Source organism: Centropristis striata, chromosome 14 (genome assembly GCF_030273125.1).
Source record: "Centropristis striata isolate RG_2023a ecotype Rhode Island chromosome 14, C.striata_1.0, whole genome shotgun sequence".
NCBI lineage: Eukaryota > Metazoa > Chordata > Actinopteri > Perciformes > Serranidae > Centropristis > Centropristis striata.
The window spans coordinates 1455599-1475270 of NC_081530.1; the positions used below are offsets into that span (position 1 = coordinate 1455599).

The 19672-nt window shown below is 39.3% G+C and overlaps 1 protein-coding gene across 1 annotated transcript in view; it reads right to left on the reverse strand.

Annotated features, from left to right (window-relative positions):
- The window catches only part of csmd2 (CUB and Sushi multiple domains 2), a 358175-nt gene that overhangs the window by 56169 nt on the left and 282334 nt on the right, over positions 1 to 19672 (reverse strand). Inside the window, exons 44-48 of the mRNA XM_059350192.1 lie at positions 15600 to 15777; positions 12294 to 12439; positions 12116 to 12196; positions 10817 to 10930; positions 2074 to 2262 (exon numbers count right to left, since the gene is read on the reverse strand). Coding sequence (XP_059206175.1) covers positions 2074 to 2262; positions 10817 to 10930; positions 12116 to 12196; positions 12294 to 12439; positions 15600 to 15777 — 708 coding nt within the window. The remainder of the gene's footprint in view (positions 1 to 2073; positions 2263 to 10816; positions 10931 to 12115; positions 12197 to 12293; positions 12440 to 15599; positions 15778 to 19672) is intronic.

A 19672-nucleotide genomic window follows, 5' to 3' on the forward strand; every position in this document is an offset into this window, starting at 1 on the left:
ATTCTACATATACTTGGTCCATGTCCTAGTGTTTATAAATGTAGGGGTCCTTGACATGAAAAAGGTTCAGAACCACTGATCTACAAGTTAGTATGGTCACTTGGAGCATTTTCCTTGTAGATGTATATCATATGAAAATAATACAATACATTTTTAAAAATCAAATTGGTAACACTTTACAATAACCATCATTTATAAATGGTAAACAGATAGTTTATTAATGTTTAATCATCATTTATAAACCGTATATAGACCATTTAGAATGATAAATATATAATTTATTAATGTTTAACTGACTAAATCATTTATAAATGCCAAATAGATGGTATATTAATGTAAGTTTATATTTACTTTACCAATTACAAACAATTAAATTATAATCAATAGTTTATTAATAGTTTTAGTTGCACTCATTTTCACATTTTTAACACCATATTAAGCATGTTAATGATTTTGAAATTATTCATAAACCTTTAAGAAATTGGTTGAAAACATTTAAAGATTAAATATGTATAGCACTTTGTAAATGGTTAATAATAGGTTTATAAACCATCTATAAACATTATTTAGTTGGTTATTGTAAAGTGTTACCATCAAATTTTGCACAGATTTGATAAGATAATGATGTCATAGTCATGGCTTTTGAGGGATTGTGCATTTTGTCACACTTGTGGTAAAATCAAAAGTAGCTAGGCCTAATTGTGGGAAAAAAAAAAATGTCTTTCTATAATTGGCTTGGCAGCCCCAAGGTTAGCAAATGTCTGTTCCCTCTCGGCTCGGCAAAAGATAAAACGGCCTAATCATGAACACTAGTGTGTACGACCGCCATTTTCTCCGAGCCGCCTGGCAGAGTTGCTGACTGTGCCTCTAATCACATGCAAATGTACAAGGCAGATGTAGATGTTCTGTCACCATGAAAGGGAGCCTGTGTGTGATTTCCTGTTAGTAGACGCACAGAGCTTTGTTAGAGACGGTAAATTTAACTGCCTGGCTCATTTCAGCCTCTAACTATGGATATTAGTAAAAGTCTGTGTTTGAATAAGGAAACGTGGGGGACATCCTGCAGGGTCAACAGACTACTGGACACAACATGTAGAGGGCAGAAACTCTGCTGGATAAAGGTTAAAATAATGCTGCTTCACTAAATAACATGGACTACATACACTACCGGTCAAAAGTTTTAGAACACCCCAATTTTTCCAGTTTTTTATTGAAATTCAAGCAGTTCAAGTCAAATGAACAGCTTGAAAGGGTACAAAGGTAAGTGGTGAACTGCCAGAGGTAAATAAAAAAAGGTAAGCTTAACCAAAACTGAAAAATAATGTACATTTCAGAATTATACAAGTAGGCCTTTTTCAGGGAACAAGAAATGGGTTAACAACTTAACTCTATGGAGTCTTGGGCTATTTTGTCCATTTTTGAATTCATTTTGTGTCTTTTTGTGTCTTTTTTGGTCATTTTGTGTCTTTTTTGGTCAATTTGTTTCCTTTTTTTGGTCATTTTGTTTCTTTTTGGGGTCATTTTGTGTCTTTTTTGGTCATTTTGTGTCTTTTTTGGTCAATTTGTTTCCTTTTTTTGGTCATTTTGTTTCTTTTTGGGGTCATTTTGTGTCTTTTTTGGTCATTTTGTGTCTTTTTTGGTCATTTTGTTTCTTTTTGGGGTCATTTTGTGTCTTTTTTGGTCATTTTGTGTCTTTTTTGGTCATTTTGTTTCCTTTTTTTGGTCATTTTGTTTCTTTTTTGGGTGATCTGAACTGTGCGTGTGAGATTCTGTTCAGTGAGCGGGGGTCGCGGACAACATGGATGTTAAATTGGGGGTTGCGACTCAAAAAGGTTAAAAAGGTCTTTTTTTAGTCCTTTAGTCCAACATAAAATGTGATTTTAAATCTTTTTTTTACTTTCAAAACACTATCATGCTCAATAAAGAATTTTAAATGTTGCAAATGTGCATTAATTTCAGAGTACACTGAGACATTAAACTGCATCATTTTCAATTAAATTCTGGAAAAGTTGGTGTGTTCTAAAACTTTTGACCAGTAGTGTATGTTCACATTAATGAGATGCAGTGACTCACCATCAAAGATCTCCAGCTCATCAAACTGCCGGCTGGTCTGGAAGTGTTCAATAGTGAAGGTGATGTTGTATCCAGGCTCTACCTTCACCACCCAGGAGCACGACTCGAAATGTGGGAAGCCGCTGCCTGGCGACTGGCTCATGATGACACCTGTGGACGCTGTCAGCACCTCGTTCATAGGACACGTCACTGTGCAGAGACATAAAAAGCAAAAGGAAAATTCAATTAATTTGAATTAAAGGAATAACGGTTTGTTTGTTTTTTGCTATTCTCTGTTGTTTCATAATTGGACAGAACTTCTAATGGTTGCTCATTCTTTTTAGTGAATTTAATTTACCTTGAAGCACAAATTGGATTGGTTAGACCCATTTTGTTGTTGGAGGGCAACTCAATATGACTAAAAGCATAGCTAAGCTAATTGTCAGCCTGGTTCTGATGCTGTCGCAGGAAACAAAGCTGTCCAAGGAAACAGCTTATACATTATATAATATCGCTGACTTGCCATGAGCATATTCCCTCCTGCTTGCCTGTTGTCAGTATGTGACTGATATGATGTAAACTACTGCTGTGGTTCTTCTGGGGGAGACCACGTCCATCCTCTCATCTCACCCCCCCTCCTGCCATTGGTATTCTTGTGGAACATCTCCATGACACCCTTTGACATTTCCTCGTGGTTTCAGTCTGTACTATCAGACGTTACACAGCTCCTGTCTGTCTGTTGTGCTGTGAAGCCAACCTCTTAATCTGCCGGAGCTGTCTGCATACACAGAGGAACCCCCCAAAAAACAAACTGCAACATGAAAGGAAGCCAATGCTGCAACCAAGACACAATGCAACTGCTGCAGAGTTTTTTTTCCTTCCCATTGTTCCTGCTGCTCACCTAATGGAGCTAAAGGAGGTAGACTGTGAACGGACCACAGCAGAGGAAGGTTATTATAGTTAACGAAAACTAATGAAATAACGAAAACTAGAATTGAAAAAACATTTTTGTTAACTGAAATAAAAATAAAAACTAGAGTTTTTAAAAAAAACGATAACTAACTGAAAACTGTATTTTGTGGTTACAAAACTAACTAAAACTAACTAAAATTAAAGTGAAAATGTCCTTAGTTTTTGTTTTTGTCAACTTTTTTCATTCATAATTCAGTGTTTCTATTTGAACATGCAACACATGGTGAATATGTTTACTGAGACTGGGATGTCTACACTAGAACCAAAATTCAAAACACCCAGAACTGTAAGAGTTAATAACCTTATTGGGGCTGAGATGATGAACCAAAGGAAATAAAGGCAAAATTTATTATGATCTATTTGAATCTGGCACCCAACATATAGCCCATTACAAAAAAACTAAAACTAACACTAAAACTAATAAAAACTAAACTAAAACTAAGCATTTTCAAAAATAAAAACTAAACCAAAACTAGAAAACTCACTCTAAAAACTAACTAAAACTTACTGAATTTGAAAGCACAACAAAATTAAAACTAAAACTAATGAAAAATCCAAAACTACTATAACCTTGCAGCAGAGGAAGACTTCTCGTCACTTAATAAGATACCATTAACCTATATAAAATAAATGCTCTCTCTTCTGAAATTATACTTTATATCCTATATCACAAAGAATCCTAAGGGCCTACTTTGGCATACACAATAGTAAGTAAAGTGTTTTAACACTGAAGTCGTGCTGGAATTTAACCCCACAGCTTGTAAAGAGCTCCGTAATTAAAAGACCACTTCAGAAAAACCATACATTTACCTTGTTTAACAGCAGCCAGAGGGTATATTTAAAATCATAGCAGAAATAACAAAACATAAGATGCTGCTAATGTGATTAAAAAACTATTTAAAACGCACATGACCATGCATGTGCGTCTCACATGCAGTGGCAAATTAATAATAAAATGATCAATTTATAACAATGAACAATGGAACGACTCTAACCTAACAATATCTCATTGCACACAAAAGGAACCCAGAATGTTACATTGTATCATAGTTTAACTCTATGGAGTCTTAAAGGGCTATTTTTGAATCCTTTTCATGTGTTTACGTGTCTTTGTAAGTCATTTTGTATCTTTTTTGGTCATTTGTGTCTTTTTTTGGCAATTTTGTGTCTGTTGTGTCTTTTTTTGTTATTTTGTGTCTTTTTTTGGTCATTTTGTGTCTTTTTTTGTCATTGGTGTCATTTATGTGTCTTTTTTGTGTCTGTTTTAGTTATTTTGTGTCTTTTTTGTCATGTCTTCTGTGGGTTTTTTTTCGTTATTCTGTCTTCTCATTTTGTGTCTTTTTTGGTCATTTTGTGCCTTTCTCAAGACATGCAAGTACATTTTGAATGCTTAAATATCATCTTTGCCATTTTTTCATGTGCTAATGTGCCCCTCTGATTAAACACTGGCCCCTCCTTGGCCCCCACAGTAAAACTGGTCTAGAACCGCCACTGCTCACGTGTGTTTGTCAACCAAGTGTGGTGTAAATTCCCCGTTATGTGCCACAATCTGAATCCTGGAGCCTGTTCTGCCTCAGGGTGAGGCAGCACTTGGCACCTGCAGGTCCTTCATTACAGCGGTGAGACACTGAACACTCTGAATCACATTCTAGCAGCGCCTCCTTTGTGGGGCAATGTGTAAACTTGTTTTTCTGTACGTGGCTGGGCTGCATGTTCCTGTCTGCTCCGTGTGTGTGTTTGTGTGGGTTTCTTGGCTTGTTCACCTCCTCGCTGTGTTCATAAGGGAAGAGATTATTAAATCCGCAGGAAAAGCATTATGGCAGAAAGCCTGGTTTAAACAGCATTTGCAAATAATTCTCAGCAATTTTTTTTTTTTTTTTACCTTGCTTGGCGTGTCAACTATGTCGGATTTATTGCCTCAGGAAATCTCAGATAAAGTCAGGTAAGCTGTCACTCAAAGGCAAGCCATGTTAAAATGAGTCATGTTCCTGTCAAATACTTTCGCCACAACTTTTGCCATTATTAATTGGAATTGGCCCCAAATGCCAACCAGAAAGGTTGTTCACCAACTGCAACTTTTTGGCAGGAGGGAACGACGTGTAATGTAATCAAACTACATTTTACACAAGCGTTTGACATTTCAACTTTTGTGTAATGTGAGTGCCCAAAAGATAGATGTTAAGTAAATTGCAATTGCATTTTTGCTGGCATAGTACTTTTTTTGCATTAGATTTTGTTATAATTCTGTGTCTCATGACAAATTCTCACCTTTTAAAAAAAAAAGGAATTTCTTTTGCAAATGCTTTGAAATGCTTTTATTAAAAAAGTCAACAGTAGAGAGATTAGAAGCAATGAGGGGAAAGAAAGATTGGCAACTGCATTCAATAAAAAGTCCCCAGCTGGGACCAAGCCTTCGGCCTCCAGGGTGCACCAGGAAACTGTAGTTGGTTCTCACTAACATATTGTGCTTGCATATAAAGTAAGCTAAAGTAGAGGGAAAATATAGCTATTGTACTCACTCAAAACATTAAGGGAACATTTTGCAAATGGGTATGAGAGTGAAACTGCTGTTTGAGAGCAACATCTCAGACGATACAATTTGCACAGCACACACAATGGTACATCCTGCAATAATAGTACCATCATGTTGCATATGATTTAGGAATTAGAAATCTGCAATGTGCTTTTAGCTTCCTCTAAACATCAGTGCAGGCTGTGTTTTCAGTCTGACCCTCCAGAAACTCTGCAGTATTATTTTGGAAAAAGTATTTAATCATGGTATTTGAAATGATAATGTGATATTGTGGGTGAAAACAGGAAAGTTTTAGGGTTTGAACCATATGTTATGACCTGTTCCCTTCATTCATAATCAATTAATATCTGCTTAAGGAAGAGATTGGAAACAAAAGATAAATAGTGGGATTGACAAACTGTTAGTTTGGTAGTCAATGACAACCAGCATCTACATATTATCTGGAATATTATCTGGCATAGTCATGTTGTTTCTGCGGGAGGTGGGAGAAAAAAAAAAGATGTGTCATGCTATGAAGCTGTGCTTTAGACCAGACATGTTCTTTGTGATAGTGGGTTTTATTGCAGACATAGACAGTTATATAATCAAACAGATTATTTTGTAAGGAAAAAAATTATATTTTTGAAGCTTCTGCTGGGGAGTCCTTGAATATCAATCCAACGTTTAATGTAGATTTTACTTTAGAAGGATGAATTGCAAATGGAAATGATGAAAAACATTTCAAAAATGTGGAAAAAGCTTATAGTAGCTGAAGTCTGGTTACAAGTCTGCATTCAATTAACAAGTAAGTAAGTGCAGAATTTAAAACTATGTTTTTGTAATACGAGAGACAGTCAATGTGTTATCTGTACAATAATGCAAAGAATATTATATGAAGTAGGAACAAGCTTCTTTTCTTCGTCTATGTGCTCTTTATTCTTTTGTTTTATCATATTTTTAATGTTTTGTTGTCAATTTTGGTTGTCGGGTTTGATTTTGTATTTTGATATTTGAGGGGGGTTATGGAGGTTTAAAGTTTTAATCTGGCTCTCTTTTAACCTGGCTAGATCAACATGATACATTTGTTGAAATAAGCTAAAAATCACCTTTCACTCATCAATTCCTTTAGAAACAGCAAACTGAGTTACTGGATAAGTTTGAGGTGTTTTCAGTAAATTGATCCGCAGGATTGGATTGATCCTCCGCTGTTTTTGTTACTAACAGAAGTACTTTTAACATCTTTGGAGTGACAGTAATCTATTCTCATCCCAAATTCCAAAAAGACATTCACCAAGTCTGTGAAATCATTTACAGCCTCCAGCACCTCAGTGAATGTGAGTCAATAAGCTTAAATCCATCATTGATAATGAACCTGATTGCGCCAGGAAGTAGCATATAAAATCTAAGAGTGAAGTTCATTAAACGATCAATTCTCTGAAGATGAGACGTGTGTTGTCAGTGACCTTTCAGAAAGCTCCAACGTCTCTTCAAAACTCCCTTCAGCTTGTCTTGGAGCTGATGGAGAAAGACAGGCAGCGGCTCTTATCTATAGGCTGCTACTTATTAAACTAATCCACTTTGAAATGAAGCATCACTCTGTTTGGCTGTAAACAAAAGGGTATTAGGGGACAAATCTGACAGCTGGGAAAAGGCAGCTTCAACACACAAGGTGAGATCAACAGTGATAGGGCTCAAAATGAAATTTCACTTTAATGAGACAAGGAATGGAATAAGCTGGTAGCAAGAATGGCAATCTGCAAGACGTCCCTTCTGTTTGTGTATAAATTGTTCATGGTATGCAACAGCCTCGTAATAAAAATTAAAAAAACAGTGGCGGAGGCAAGCACAGATGTGCACACATCTGCATCAACACACACATATGTGCACTCCAGCATGCAAGTATGGACGCACACGTGCAGAAACCCACAACGTATCATGGTTGTGGGGCTGTTGAGATGCCTTTACTCATGTTGGTATTTAATTAGCATAAGCTGAGGAGCGATAACGAGCTGATTGAAGGGGATGGGCCACAACATAAGCATTAGCGTGGATCAGGACCTAACAACTCTGGGAAGTGAGGGATGACAATGAAGACATGAAAAAAGGGGCAGCTGTAATCCATTCTGCGCGACTAAAAAGAAGGGCAGAAAAAATAATCTAGGGAACAAAAAGGAGATAGACAGAGAGGCGAGGGAGGCGAAAGGGACCGAGTGGGATGAAGAAAGAGAGCTAGCTGGGAAACTAATGTGATGGGTGATTATGCAGGTTTTAACCAGAAATCTGTCTGGGGGATAAACACAGGGATTTTGGATCATCAGAGCTCATTGTGTTTCATTAATGAATTCAAGCAACACTTTGTACTGATGCTATTGCTTTGTGCGTGTGATGCTGGAACTCCCTGCAGTCTCAGCAGACAGCAGATGAAGTTGAGGGCTGTGGGTTTCCAATACAACCCAGTTTAATCAAATAGCAGGCGAAATCAAATAATGCACAAACCAACTGGTTGCTCCAATGGCAGGAAATACAAGAGAGGCTAAATGAATTTGCAACAGAGAATGGCAACAATTCTCCAGATTAAATGAAGAAAAGAAGAACAGCGAGAGTCTGTTTATGTGTGTGTGTGGTGGTGTTTTTTTTATCCACTGGCCTCTATTTCAGTGTCTCGAAAGACAGATCTCGGTATCGATAGACACCTGTGGGTAAATGTGTCTGACTCTTTGTTGTTGTGTTTTGAACCAGCCTCAGAGAAAGACAAAAAAAAAATAAGAGAAGAGGGAATAAAGGGTATATGTGTTACATAAGAAGAGACGCTGGTGAGTCAGGGAGGGAAGTGGCGAGTGAGTGAGGAGGGAATGCAGAGGATAAGAGAGGATGGTGGCGCTGAGGGGGCAAACAACACTGCAGAACTCGCCTGTAGGCTCCAGAGCTGCTGCTACACTCACAATAACAACATCCACTGCTGCTGACACATGCTACATCAGTGTGTGTGATCATACAGTATATGTACGAGTGTGTGCAGCTGAATGTGTGTGTGTTGGGGGCAGTTAGACGTGCTTGTCAGAGCTAGAAGTGGTGATTTGATAGGTGCAGCTGCAGCCGGCATGTCCCCTGCATTTCAATGAGCTGTGCACTTCGTCTCTTCACTGCCCTCCAACTAAGTCTCTCGCTTTTTAACTCGTGTCCTACTCTCACTGACTCGCCCATCCCTCCGCTCGTTGAGCAGTCTCTCTCCTATTTTTTCGAGACAGATTTTTGTCTTTTTGCAGAAGAAGCCTGCCTATTCAGAGTCAACCTGCTCTTCTCTCTGCATCCGATTGCACAAGTCTGTTGTTGTGCTTTGTGAGAGTGGGGGTACTCAGGTTGCCTGAGACTTAAAATCCTGACCTGATCTGGGTCATACACTGACAGGACTGGTCATTTACGGTTAGGAGAGGTCAGAGTTCAGGAAAGGTATGCATGGGGGAGCAGAGGATAGGATGTGGAGCTTCAGCAGACAACAACACACACACATAAAGTTTGATCAGTGAGATGTTCAATCCCCAGATGCTTGGTTAATGGGTGGTAACCAGTGCATATCATTTCCAAATTGACCAATTGCGTTAAAGAGCCCACCCATTGTAAGGGATTTCGCCAAAATCCAAGAAGCTATGTGTGTAACATCAGGGTTTCTTGTAAGCACTTTGTCCTGTGATGCCATTGGGGTCACTTGGCAGAGTCCAGCGCTGAGCATTGCATTTGGCTATGATTCTTTCAATAAATGGTTGACTTTATTCAATTGTCCTGAGTGTTTTGTAAACCAAGTTTAGGAAAAAGAACCCGGGTGAGAGGTAGAAGCTGTAAAAGCTGTACGCTCTAACAGCTTTCCCTCTCAACTTTCCTCTCACTCAACTCCTGACTCCTCCAGCTTTTGTTATCTGTGGCTCTCCTCTCCATCACCCTGCTCTGTCTATGCAGGCAAAGTGACAGCTTGCAGGAATGAGGGAGTATGGTGGAACTGTTTGTCCCCAGTGTTCATGTCTCTCTGCATAAGGGGAACAATTAACGGACCACACAAGCCATGAACATAAGCTCAGATTCAAGGCTAAAATGCACTGCAAACTGCAAGTGAATGCACTTATATTTTAAAAAGAGCACACATATTTGTTTACCGTAGCAAGCTAAAGCTGTATGCAAAGCACAAGATTTAAAAAAATTCAAATCTAAGGCTTTTTATATCTAACTTTTACATGTCTCAGCTGCAGATATCTGCAGGTACAGTGAGGGGTTAGTAAGCAAAAGCCAGGACTTCATAGAAGGAAAAATAAACACAGACAAAAAGGATTTCTCTTATTCCTCTCTTTCTTTCTCACTTTTGGACTCCTCTGTGTCCTGGGTTCTTTGTTCAAGATTTTTTTGTTATTAGCCTACACCGAGCTCCTCTTCCCCTTTTATTCATCTCATGCTGAAAGAATTTGTTTATTTTCCTATACAGCACTCCAAAGTAGTTGCAGATCTTCAAATTCCGCCTCCTCTCTTGTCTAACACAAACACAATGAGACAGAAAATCACGACAAGGAAAGGAGGAATGATGTTTTAAAAAAGACAAGCAATAGAATCAAGGACATACGCCTTTGTGATATTTTGAAGCAAAGAAAAAAAAACCAGAGACCCCTCTATGCACCCAGTCTCTTGCCCAGAGGAAAATTGTTGCACACAACATACAGTGTTATGATGATGCTGGGAACACAGCACTCATGGATTCCTCTGGGAGGATGATATCTCAGCATGTTGAGAGTGCCACTGCAGCCACCCTCAGCCTCATGGGAGCCAGGTATCATCCACAGAGATGGAAAACGCTACCAAACTGATATGTGGCTGCGGCTCCATGACTAGAGGCAGAAAGAGTACCCACGGGAGCCAGAAATAAGGCAGAACTCAAAACTAGTCCATGAGTCTATGATTAGAGGGAAATGATAGCGGCTGCCTGTAACGCTGCTGAAAATACACTCAGCGGATGACAGTGTTTCACCTGTGCTGTGATATATTTGCGAAACACAATGACTTGCCAGGACCCTCTTGAAATTTAGATGATGCATCTCAAGCGGCTCTCTGTAAACAACAACATGTACTCAGTATGAAGTGTATTAACATGTACTACAGAGAGAGAGGAGCTAGTGCACTTTAACAGCTTTTAGTCACATTTAAAAGGTGCACCTTTTGTTTTTAACTTAAAAGACCCTCACTTATATGATTCTTATGTGGATATGTTTTAAAATTTTTAAGCCTCGGGCGCTCACTTACCGTCACATGAGGGCGGAGGCCCCTCAAACTCCAGGTGTGTCCCCAGGCGGCAGGTCTGGATGCTGTTGCCACTTAACTGGTAGCCTGGAAGACATCTGTAGCGTACTATATCACCTGAAAAGAGAGAAGTGAAGGAGGGAGATGTACAGTTTATGACAGAGATTATGGCAACGACCCATATGATCCAAGCCAAAATGTCTTCATACACCAATCAGTGCTTGTTAACCATGATCCTTTGTGTCTCAGTGACAGAAAAAGTTAACAGTGGGGAAAAAGCACCATGATGAATTCCCAAGGGGGATCCTATAGATGAAACACTATGTCTATGTTGCTGCCTTTGTGTCTCTGAATAATAATGCGCCATGGAGGTATGCAAATAAACAGATAAGGAGAATTAATCTCCATTGTCTTCCAAAGGGGAGAATGAGAGCACCTGCCTCAAATCCCTCTGGCTTTCTGCTTATTTTGTCATAATCATTCATTTATACTGCTGCCTCAAAATCCCCTGGGTTCTGTTGTTTGGGGTGAGTCTGCATCCAGTACCATTGCCTTATGGGATGTGTAGGCAGTATCAAAGACAGGAAACCTGGGGCGATGCGGTCAAAGCCAGAATGTGAACTGACAGTGGGATTAAGTATTTAACATGCTACAATCCCAGAACAGGACAGGAAGTCAGAACAGGAGCAACATGTCATATAGAGCAGTAGTTCTCAACCTTTTTGAGTCGCGACCCCCAATTTAACATGCATGTTGTCCGCGACCCCCGCTCACTGAACACAATCTCACACGCACAGTTCAGATCACCCAAAAAAGAAACAAGATGACCAAAAAAAGACAAAAAAAAGACACAAATTGAGCACAAAATGATCAAAAAAGACACAAAATGACCACAAAATGATCAAAAAAGACATAAAATGACCAAAAAAGACACAAAATGACCAAAAAAAGACACAAAATTACCCAAAAAACGAAACAAAATTACCAAAAAAAACACAAAATGACAAAAAAAAGACACAAAATGATGCAAAAAAGGAAACAAAATGACCAAAAAGACACAAATTGACCACAAAATGATTAAAAAAAAGACACAAAATGACCAAAAAGACTTTAACACATGAACACATTAACACAGTGGAGACAGAGCTGACTTCCAAAATGATTTGGCGACCCCCAGAAATCATCTCGCGACCCCAATTGGGGTCCCGACCCCAAGGTTAAGAATAGCTGATCTAGAGAAGGCAGCAGTGGCTAGGTAGCAATGATTATGTGTGTCTGTATGTGAATGAATATTCCACCTACCGATTTTAAACTCTTTGCTTGCCATGAGGATCTCTGCATTAGGGATGATGGGGGGCGGCAGGCAGAACTGCAGTCTGTAAGCTTCATTAGAGCATCAAAGACATGAAAGGAGTCAAACACGGAACGTGTGAAATATCTGCTAGAAATAACCATCAAGTTGGGAGAAATATTCTCATACCTTGATAGCCAATACGGAATAATCCACCCTTCTCTGTGTTACTACGGAAACGTATCAGCACCTGATTGGACGTGCTGCTGGGCGGCTCGTTGGGCTCTCCGTCAGTGAACACGCCCAGTTTCCTGGCTGTCTCTTGAGGACCGTCCCTACAAGGAAAAAAAGTCACAGTTCATGTGTAACTTCAACATAACAATACACCGGAGTAAACTGATGATAAATAACCATGGGGAGATTCTTTCAGCAGCCTCTGATCAAATGCTCACTCGGCCTCCATCTATAAAGGACCTGGAGGCTCTCTCTGTGACGCATATCTGTGAGCAAACCAAACAAAGCCACATGCCAGATTATTGTCAAGCAGCTTCCAGCAGCAGAGTATAACCAAGCTGCTCTCTCTTCATCATACCCAAAGCAATTACTCCGGGCTGCTCTGGGTGATTATGTTGAAATAAGGTAAAAATTACAGATAAGCGTGGAATGACAGGTCTGGATTGCGCCGTTCCTGCTAACTGCCATCCAATGGGAGTGTCTCTGGAAGCGGCGGCCCAGCCTTGGCAGTCCCCTGGCGTGGGCATGGCCGATTAAGCCAGCTCCCAGATTCCTGCCACAACCATTCAGCTTAAAAACCATCTGTCTTTGGCTGTCAGACTGGGCATGGGAGATTACAAGCAGCTCTGGAAACGGCTGGCTAGGGACTGCTGCCTGACAGCACTCTGGCCAAGCCGCCATTACGGGGCCCATTTCCTTGGCTCAGTAGTTCAGTGGATAGATACACAGCGGTGGTAACTGGAAACTGGGGAACATGATAGTCCCCATCTTGGCTCTGCATGGGCTTGTTGGGAAAGATCAGCACAGCGGGGTCTGTTTACAGAAAAGCAACAATACGCTCAAAAGTGGACATTTTGGCTCACTTTAGTCATGTCGACTTGGGTGACATTAACTCTCCATGTGCTTAAAAAATCTTCACACAGATTTCCATAAGCAGCCCGATCCGTAAAACATAGATGTCAGCTCACGCCATGTGGACTTTTCATGTGGTCGTCGTGTTGCCAGGTTGGCTGGCAGTCAGATCTCCGGTCTCACTGAGAGCTGGGACCTTTGGAGCTCGTCTCAGGGAGAGGGGATCAACTGGGACTGGCAACCATCATGCATGCAAAATCCTGTCTTTGGTGGCACATATGGCAGGCCCAGCCGTGCATTATGGAGGTGATGAAAGGGAGCTTTAGCCCTCGATACTCAGTCAGGCAAGAAAGCACACACCTACCACATAAATGTCCTGACACAAACATTAGCACACACATGAAAAGGAGCACACACATTTCCACCAGCCAAAACTCTCTGATTGGTCCACTGTGGTGGCTTGCATTCTTCACATGTTACTGCCTGGTATTAAAATAAATAAATATGAAATAAAAACCTCTTCTCGTTGGCTTTTAACACCACGTAGAGTGTTGATTTTATGATTTTTTGTTTTTATTGTATTCATGCATATTTCATTTTACATTTTACATTTTATTGTATTTATTTTTATCCCATTTTTAATTTATTTTATCTAATTGCATCTTACTGTTCTATTGTTTACTACATCTCTTTGTATTGTGTTATGTATTTATTGTTTGTGCAGCACTTTGGAAACCTTGCGTTTGCTAAAATTGTGCTATATAAATAAAGTGGATTGGATTGGATTGGATAAAAAAACAATATTTTCCTTTCTTTAAGATTGTACATGCAAAGCAAAAACCTATAAAAGTATTTGACAAGATCAGAGGTTTCTGGGGTTGCAACTGCAGGTTTGAACACCTTATAGTTCCTATTCTATGCAAACTAAAGAGCACATTTACACATTTAGGTGCTTATATGTCCTGTAAAAAATAAATAGTTGTTCCATTTTCTTCAGTTACACACTTCTACTTTGTTTGATAGCTAAACACGATAGGATTTAAATTACAATAATATTTTTAGCCTTTTTATTTTCTATCAAATATTTCCATCATTTTACAAAGCATTAGGGTCTTTTTAATTGAATAAACACCACACTAACATTTAAACTTAAATCCTTTAATTGAAAACCACGTCCTCTTATAATTAGTGATTGATATTGTACAGTTAAATCTAAGCCTCAGTACATGGGGCGAAGACTCACCTGTTGAAAACCCCTGCAAGTTTTTTTGCAGTGTGTTATTTTCTGTCCTCTACTGAGGGTACTAAATATGACCGCTCATTTGGCATTCACTTCCTCCACTTGAAAACTATTTCATTTCTTTATTTTACATTTCGAGTTCGGTGCTCCAACCTCTTCTGACGTTTGATTCTTGACTTGATTCTCTCAACTTTCCTCTTTCTGTGTGCACACGGCCCAGTTTCATACCTTTCTATGGTGATGTGCTGCGTGTCACTATGCTAATTGGGATCAACTGGCACACACTTTTAACTTACAAGGACAATGGGATTCATCATTATAAAAACATGTATAGGGTATGATAAGTTCTGCAGTTTAAAAACACCTTCACGAATCCAACATAGACCTGTCTAAGGACCTTTATAAAAAATTAATTTAAGTATTCTATCCTTTACATTTGTATAGATATCCATGTGGATGAACATACAGTAAAAAAGGACAATTTGGTGATTTGAAAGACCAGATGTAAAATAATTCCCTGTGAGAACAAGGAGGGAATAGTGGGAATGAAAACAGCATCAAGGACACGAGAAAACAACGGGATAAAGCCGAAGACAAGGAAGAGGTGAGCTTTTAATCTGCAATTCTTTTTCCCACAGCAATGGAAGACATTGTGGGAGGCCATGCTAGACTTGTTGGTCAGAAAACAAGTTGCAGAGTCACATTAGGAGAATTGAATGAAAGGGGAGGAGGGGGCAGGGGAGTTTAAGAGATTAAGTAACTGAAGACTGACTCAGTTTTGTCAATCGACACAAGAGAGGCGAATATGGGAGAAAGAAAAGTGGAGGTGTAACAGGTTGAAAAGTAGGAGTGGGTGACAAGGATTTGAAGGATGGGATTAAAAGAAAATGCAATATGGAGGTGATGATAACGACAAAATTGAATAGAAAATGAAGGAATAGACACTTCAATGAAATTAAAAAACCCTGAAGTACAGAGTTCAACACTTTGTTAAGAAGGCCTTGTGATTTTTTTTTATTTTGATTTTTTAGAAAACTGATGAAAAATAACATTTTAGTTGGGCCACAAGTTAAAAGAGACATTGTTAATTTTAGGGCACAAATATACACAATATTTCATAATATGGCATTTTCACATATATGCAACTTGTTGTTAGAGTAGTTTCTCACCAGACAGTGATGAAGTCGTGGGGCCCGTGAACCTGCAGCAGGGTGAAGTTGATTTTGATGCCGAAGCCGGTCGGCACAGTGATGAGCCAGGAGCAGTCAGCTGAGCTGGGGTACTCCTCTGGGTAACCGGGGGAGAAGATGGTCCCATTGTCTGATGTGATGTTCCCACCACAAGGCACTGAGGGAGAGACGGAGCAGGCAGAGTATATATATCAGTGGGCCAGGAATACAACAGCACAGATCCATAATTCAGCTGCAATTGGTGGAAAAAGGAGGATTTTTCATCCCCCTCTTCTTCTGCTTCCCTTCTCAGTGTCTCTCTCCTCCTCTCCTTCACTCTTCGTCTAGTGCCCAGGCGCTTGTCTGAGCTAAAGATTAGCCAGTAAAGCCTGTTAGCAAGTGGGGACTTGGATGGAGTGTTTTGCTCAGATAAGGCCTCAACCCTTCCCCAGTGGGGGTGAGCAGAGAGAGTGCGGAGATGAGGCGAGGGGTTAGTGTGGACTGGGCTTTTGAGGTGTGTGTGCATACAGTATGTGTATCCGGAGAGGATATGCATGTGTGTGTGTGTGTGTGTGTGTGTGTGTGTGTTTGAGTGAGTGACAGGAAAGGTTAAAACAGCATGTCTATGTCAGAGCTGACAACAATATAACCTCAAACGCCTAATATCCTGAGGTTAAAAATATCCTGCACAGCCTGACAAATACAGTAACACTCACACACACACACACATGCAAACCGCCCTGAACCCAGCCTCAAATCTGCATGCATATAAATTGTAACTATATTTCAAACATTCCTCAGGAACTCAGGAGGTTCTAACCAACTTAACGATTACCAAGCTTAACATTCCCGCTGGTGCCCTTGGAGGAGCCCCGTATTTGCTGTGGTGGAGCAGGGAGAATCAGTAAGGAGTGGTAATCGCAGTAGTGCAGGCCTCTGAAGCAACCCAGACAGGGTATTCAGCTTAGCGGCACACCCTGCCATGCCTATGGGTATGTGATCATTCCCCAAGCAGAGGCTGCATGTTTCATCCCTCTGTTCCTCTCTCAGGATGTGTGTTCCTGTTGTACAGCTGCCTGCCTCAGCCCTGTGCTTGATAGGCCACTCTGCTACTGGCTCACCTGTTAAATGAGCTATCGATCAGGCCGATTGATTAAACCCCGGACACTCTATGGAGTTGCACATCTGGCTGACGCCATCAACTGGCAAGCTACTTAAACCTTGTGTGTGAAGAGAAACTGGTTGGATGGTTAGGTAGAAACAGTTTTCAATCCGTTTTTTTAAAGACACAAAGTAAAAATGTAAAGCACAATATGTTGGGTAATGTGTGGAAATTACGTCTGGAAATATTTAATCATACCTCATTTTCTAACCTTCTCTCCTTTGCAGTTTATTTCAAACTTTCTTTATTCAGAATAACAATGTATGGAAACTGTGGAAAATGTGGCAACTGCTTATCAGATATTATAAGTGTACACCATAGACAGATGAAGCCAAAAAAAAAGTGAAGCGAATGTGGAATCACCCTAAACCTGCATATCATTAATGGCCAACAGGGGTCGAGTCCACTGGTTGGAAAAAACAAGTTATATCCTATAGGGGTGTATGAGAAAATGGCGCTACTCCTTACTTGATTGATGGCCTTAGTTATTCATCTCTATTGTTCGTTTTAAGTCTTCTTCAATACAGCATGATGTTCATTTAGTAAATGATGGTCCCAGAAAGAGTAAAACAGACGATAAGGCAGGGTCCACTTAGGAAGGTTATCTTGTGTTACCAAGTTACAACAGCAACTTTTCAATCAGGATAGAGCTGTAGCAATGCACATACATGGCACTGTGTACATTGAACTAGTGTGAACTTGTTATATGGTGCTGTCTGAGACCTTGGAGCCTTTCCTGATGTGTTTTCAATTCATGAAAGGGAACGTTTTAGTCACCTAAAAGTGTCTCGTTCAGCATCCGATTGGACTAAATGACACTCTAAGGCAGGGGTGTCAAACTCAAATACACAATGGGCCAAAATGTAAAACTTGAATAAAATGGCGGGCCAACATTGAACAAATAAACCTTTTAATATATACCAAACATGTTTTGCTTTAACATTAAATATGGAACCAGCAACGCTTATAAACATACAATATATAAATAAATAGTGCAGACATGCAAAATCAAATTTCAAATAAAAAACACATCAATTTCATTAATTTACAATAATAATATAATAATTTGGTATTGCCTTGGGGGCCAAATAAAATTACACTGCGGGCCAAATTTGGCCCGCGGGCCAGAGTTTGACACCCCTGCTCTAAGGTGTCAGCTGTTAATTTTTTCTTGTAGAACATTTTGTTGTAAGACAGCTTTGCGTTTGCCAAAATTAGCATTCCAATCACAGTTATTGTGAATTATAGTCACTTCTGGCTCAAAAAAAGAGAAACAGTGAGGGCCAAAATGCCAAACTCAAGCCTTCAAAACATGAAGACACAACAGGCAACACCACAATGGCTGCATTCACTTCTTTCATACATTCTATGGTTTCAACTACTTGACTCAGTTTCCTATTGGAGCCCTCAACACTAAGTCAATTAGAGTACTCGACACTTCTCAGATCTCAGAAATATGTTTCTATACAAACAGGAATAAAGACATGTAATATATAGGAGATGTAAAGGAGATGATGACTGAGAAGGAGGTGAGACAGTTAAGGTTAAGTGCAGAGAAAAGAGGAAACAAACAAAAAAAAAACAGATAGGGCTGTATGGCAGCATTGTATAGTGACAAAAAGGTGAAAAAAATCAATATCTCTCATCCCACTTAAGAGACAATCGGTGCAAATAATGGAGAGTGAAACTGAAAAGCAGGCTGTGCTGATGTATACTGGGTCAAGTAAACGTATTATAACATGCTATATAATAGTTGCTATGAAAGTAAAAGTATTCTCAGCAAAATACACTTAGTGTATAAAAAATAAAAGTATTCATAGTGCAGTAAAATGTTCCCTTTATTTGATGTTTTCTAATTAATGTTACTGCTGTATTAGTGCATATGTTGCATTTTACTGGTGTGGAAGTTTAAGGTTGTGCTTACTGTAATTACTTTATAATCTGTTGAGTAGTTTAATCTACAGCTCCTCATCATATTCCATAAGACCATATGTTTGTATTGTCGCTGTTCTGTGAGAACCATGCATCTCTAAAAATAAAAACAGCTGTTTCCAGCTGTGTGATGATGCATTTTCCAGCTAATCCAAGAGTGTTTATAAAGAGTTTATTCAGAATAAGTGGTAGAAAAATGTCTTCAACCTAGGGCTGGGCGATATGGCCCTAAAAGAATATCACGATATTTATATAAGATATAGAAAATATGATTTTTTTTAGTCTGTATAAATACATAAAAATCTGAAATGTAGTGTGAAGTGCAAATCTCAACAGTTGCCAAATAAAAAAAAAATGTACCTTTGACTCTAGAGTATGAGCAAATAATAAAAATATCCATTTAGGGGTTCCGGGGGCATATTTTAATGACATTTTGTAAAGGAGAATAAAGGTTCTTGTATGTTTTATTTAAGGCATCTTATTTTGACAGTCTTCTTGTAAGTTCTGTGGTGGATTCTGTCAACACACTGTGCTCTTATTTTGAAAGCTGCATGTGTTTAGCGACAGGGAGTAAGAAGCTTTTTGTGATTAAAACAACTTTAACCACTACATCAAGAAGTAGGAACGTTGCCAATATCAGGATATGCATTTTTTTCTACCATAAAAAAAATATACCGATATTATCATGAACGATACGATATGGCACACCCCTACTTCAACCCATAAGGCAACATTTAACTCTCGAGTTCGTTATAAACATTCAAAATCTACACATCTGGAGATACGTGGTTTTCACTGGACGGGGAGGAAATAAAAACTGCCATCTGAAAAGTACACACACATACACACGCACACACAAAGGTATAATTTTCTCAGATAATAATTTTTCAGCTTTGAACTTCATGTGAATATTGAAAATTCCTTTACAAAAGAAAATTGCTATGAGAGAATACACTCTATCTCCTGTCCCCTTTTCACT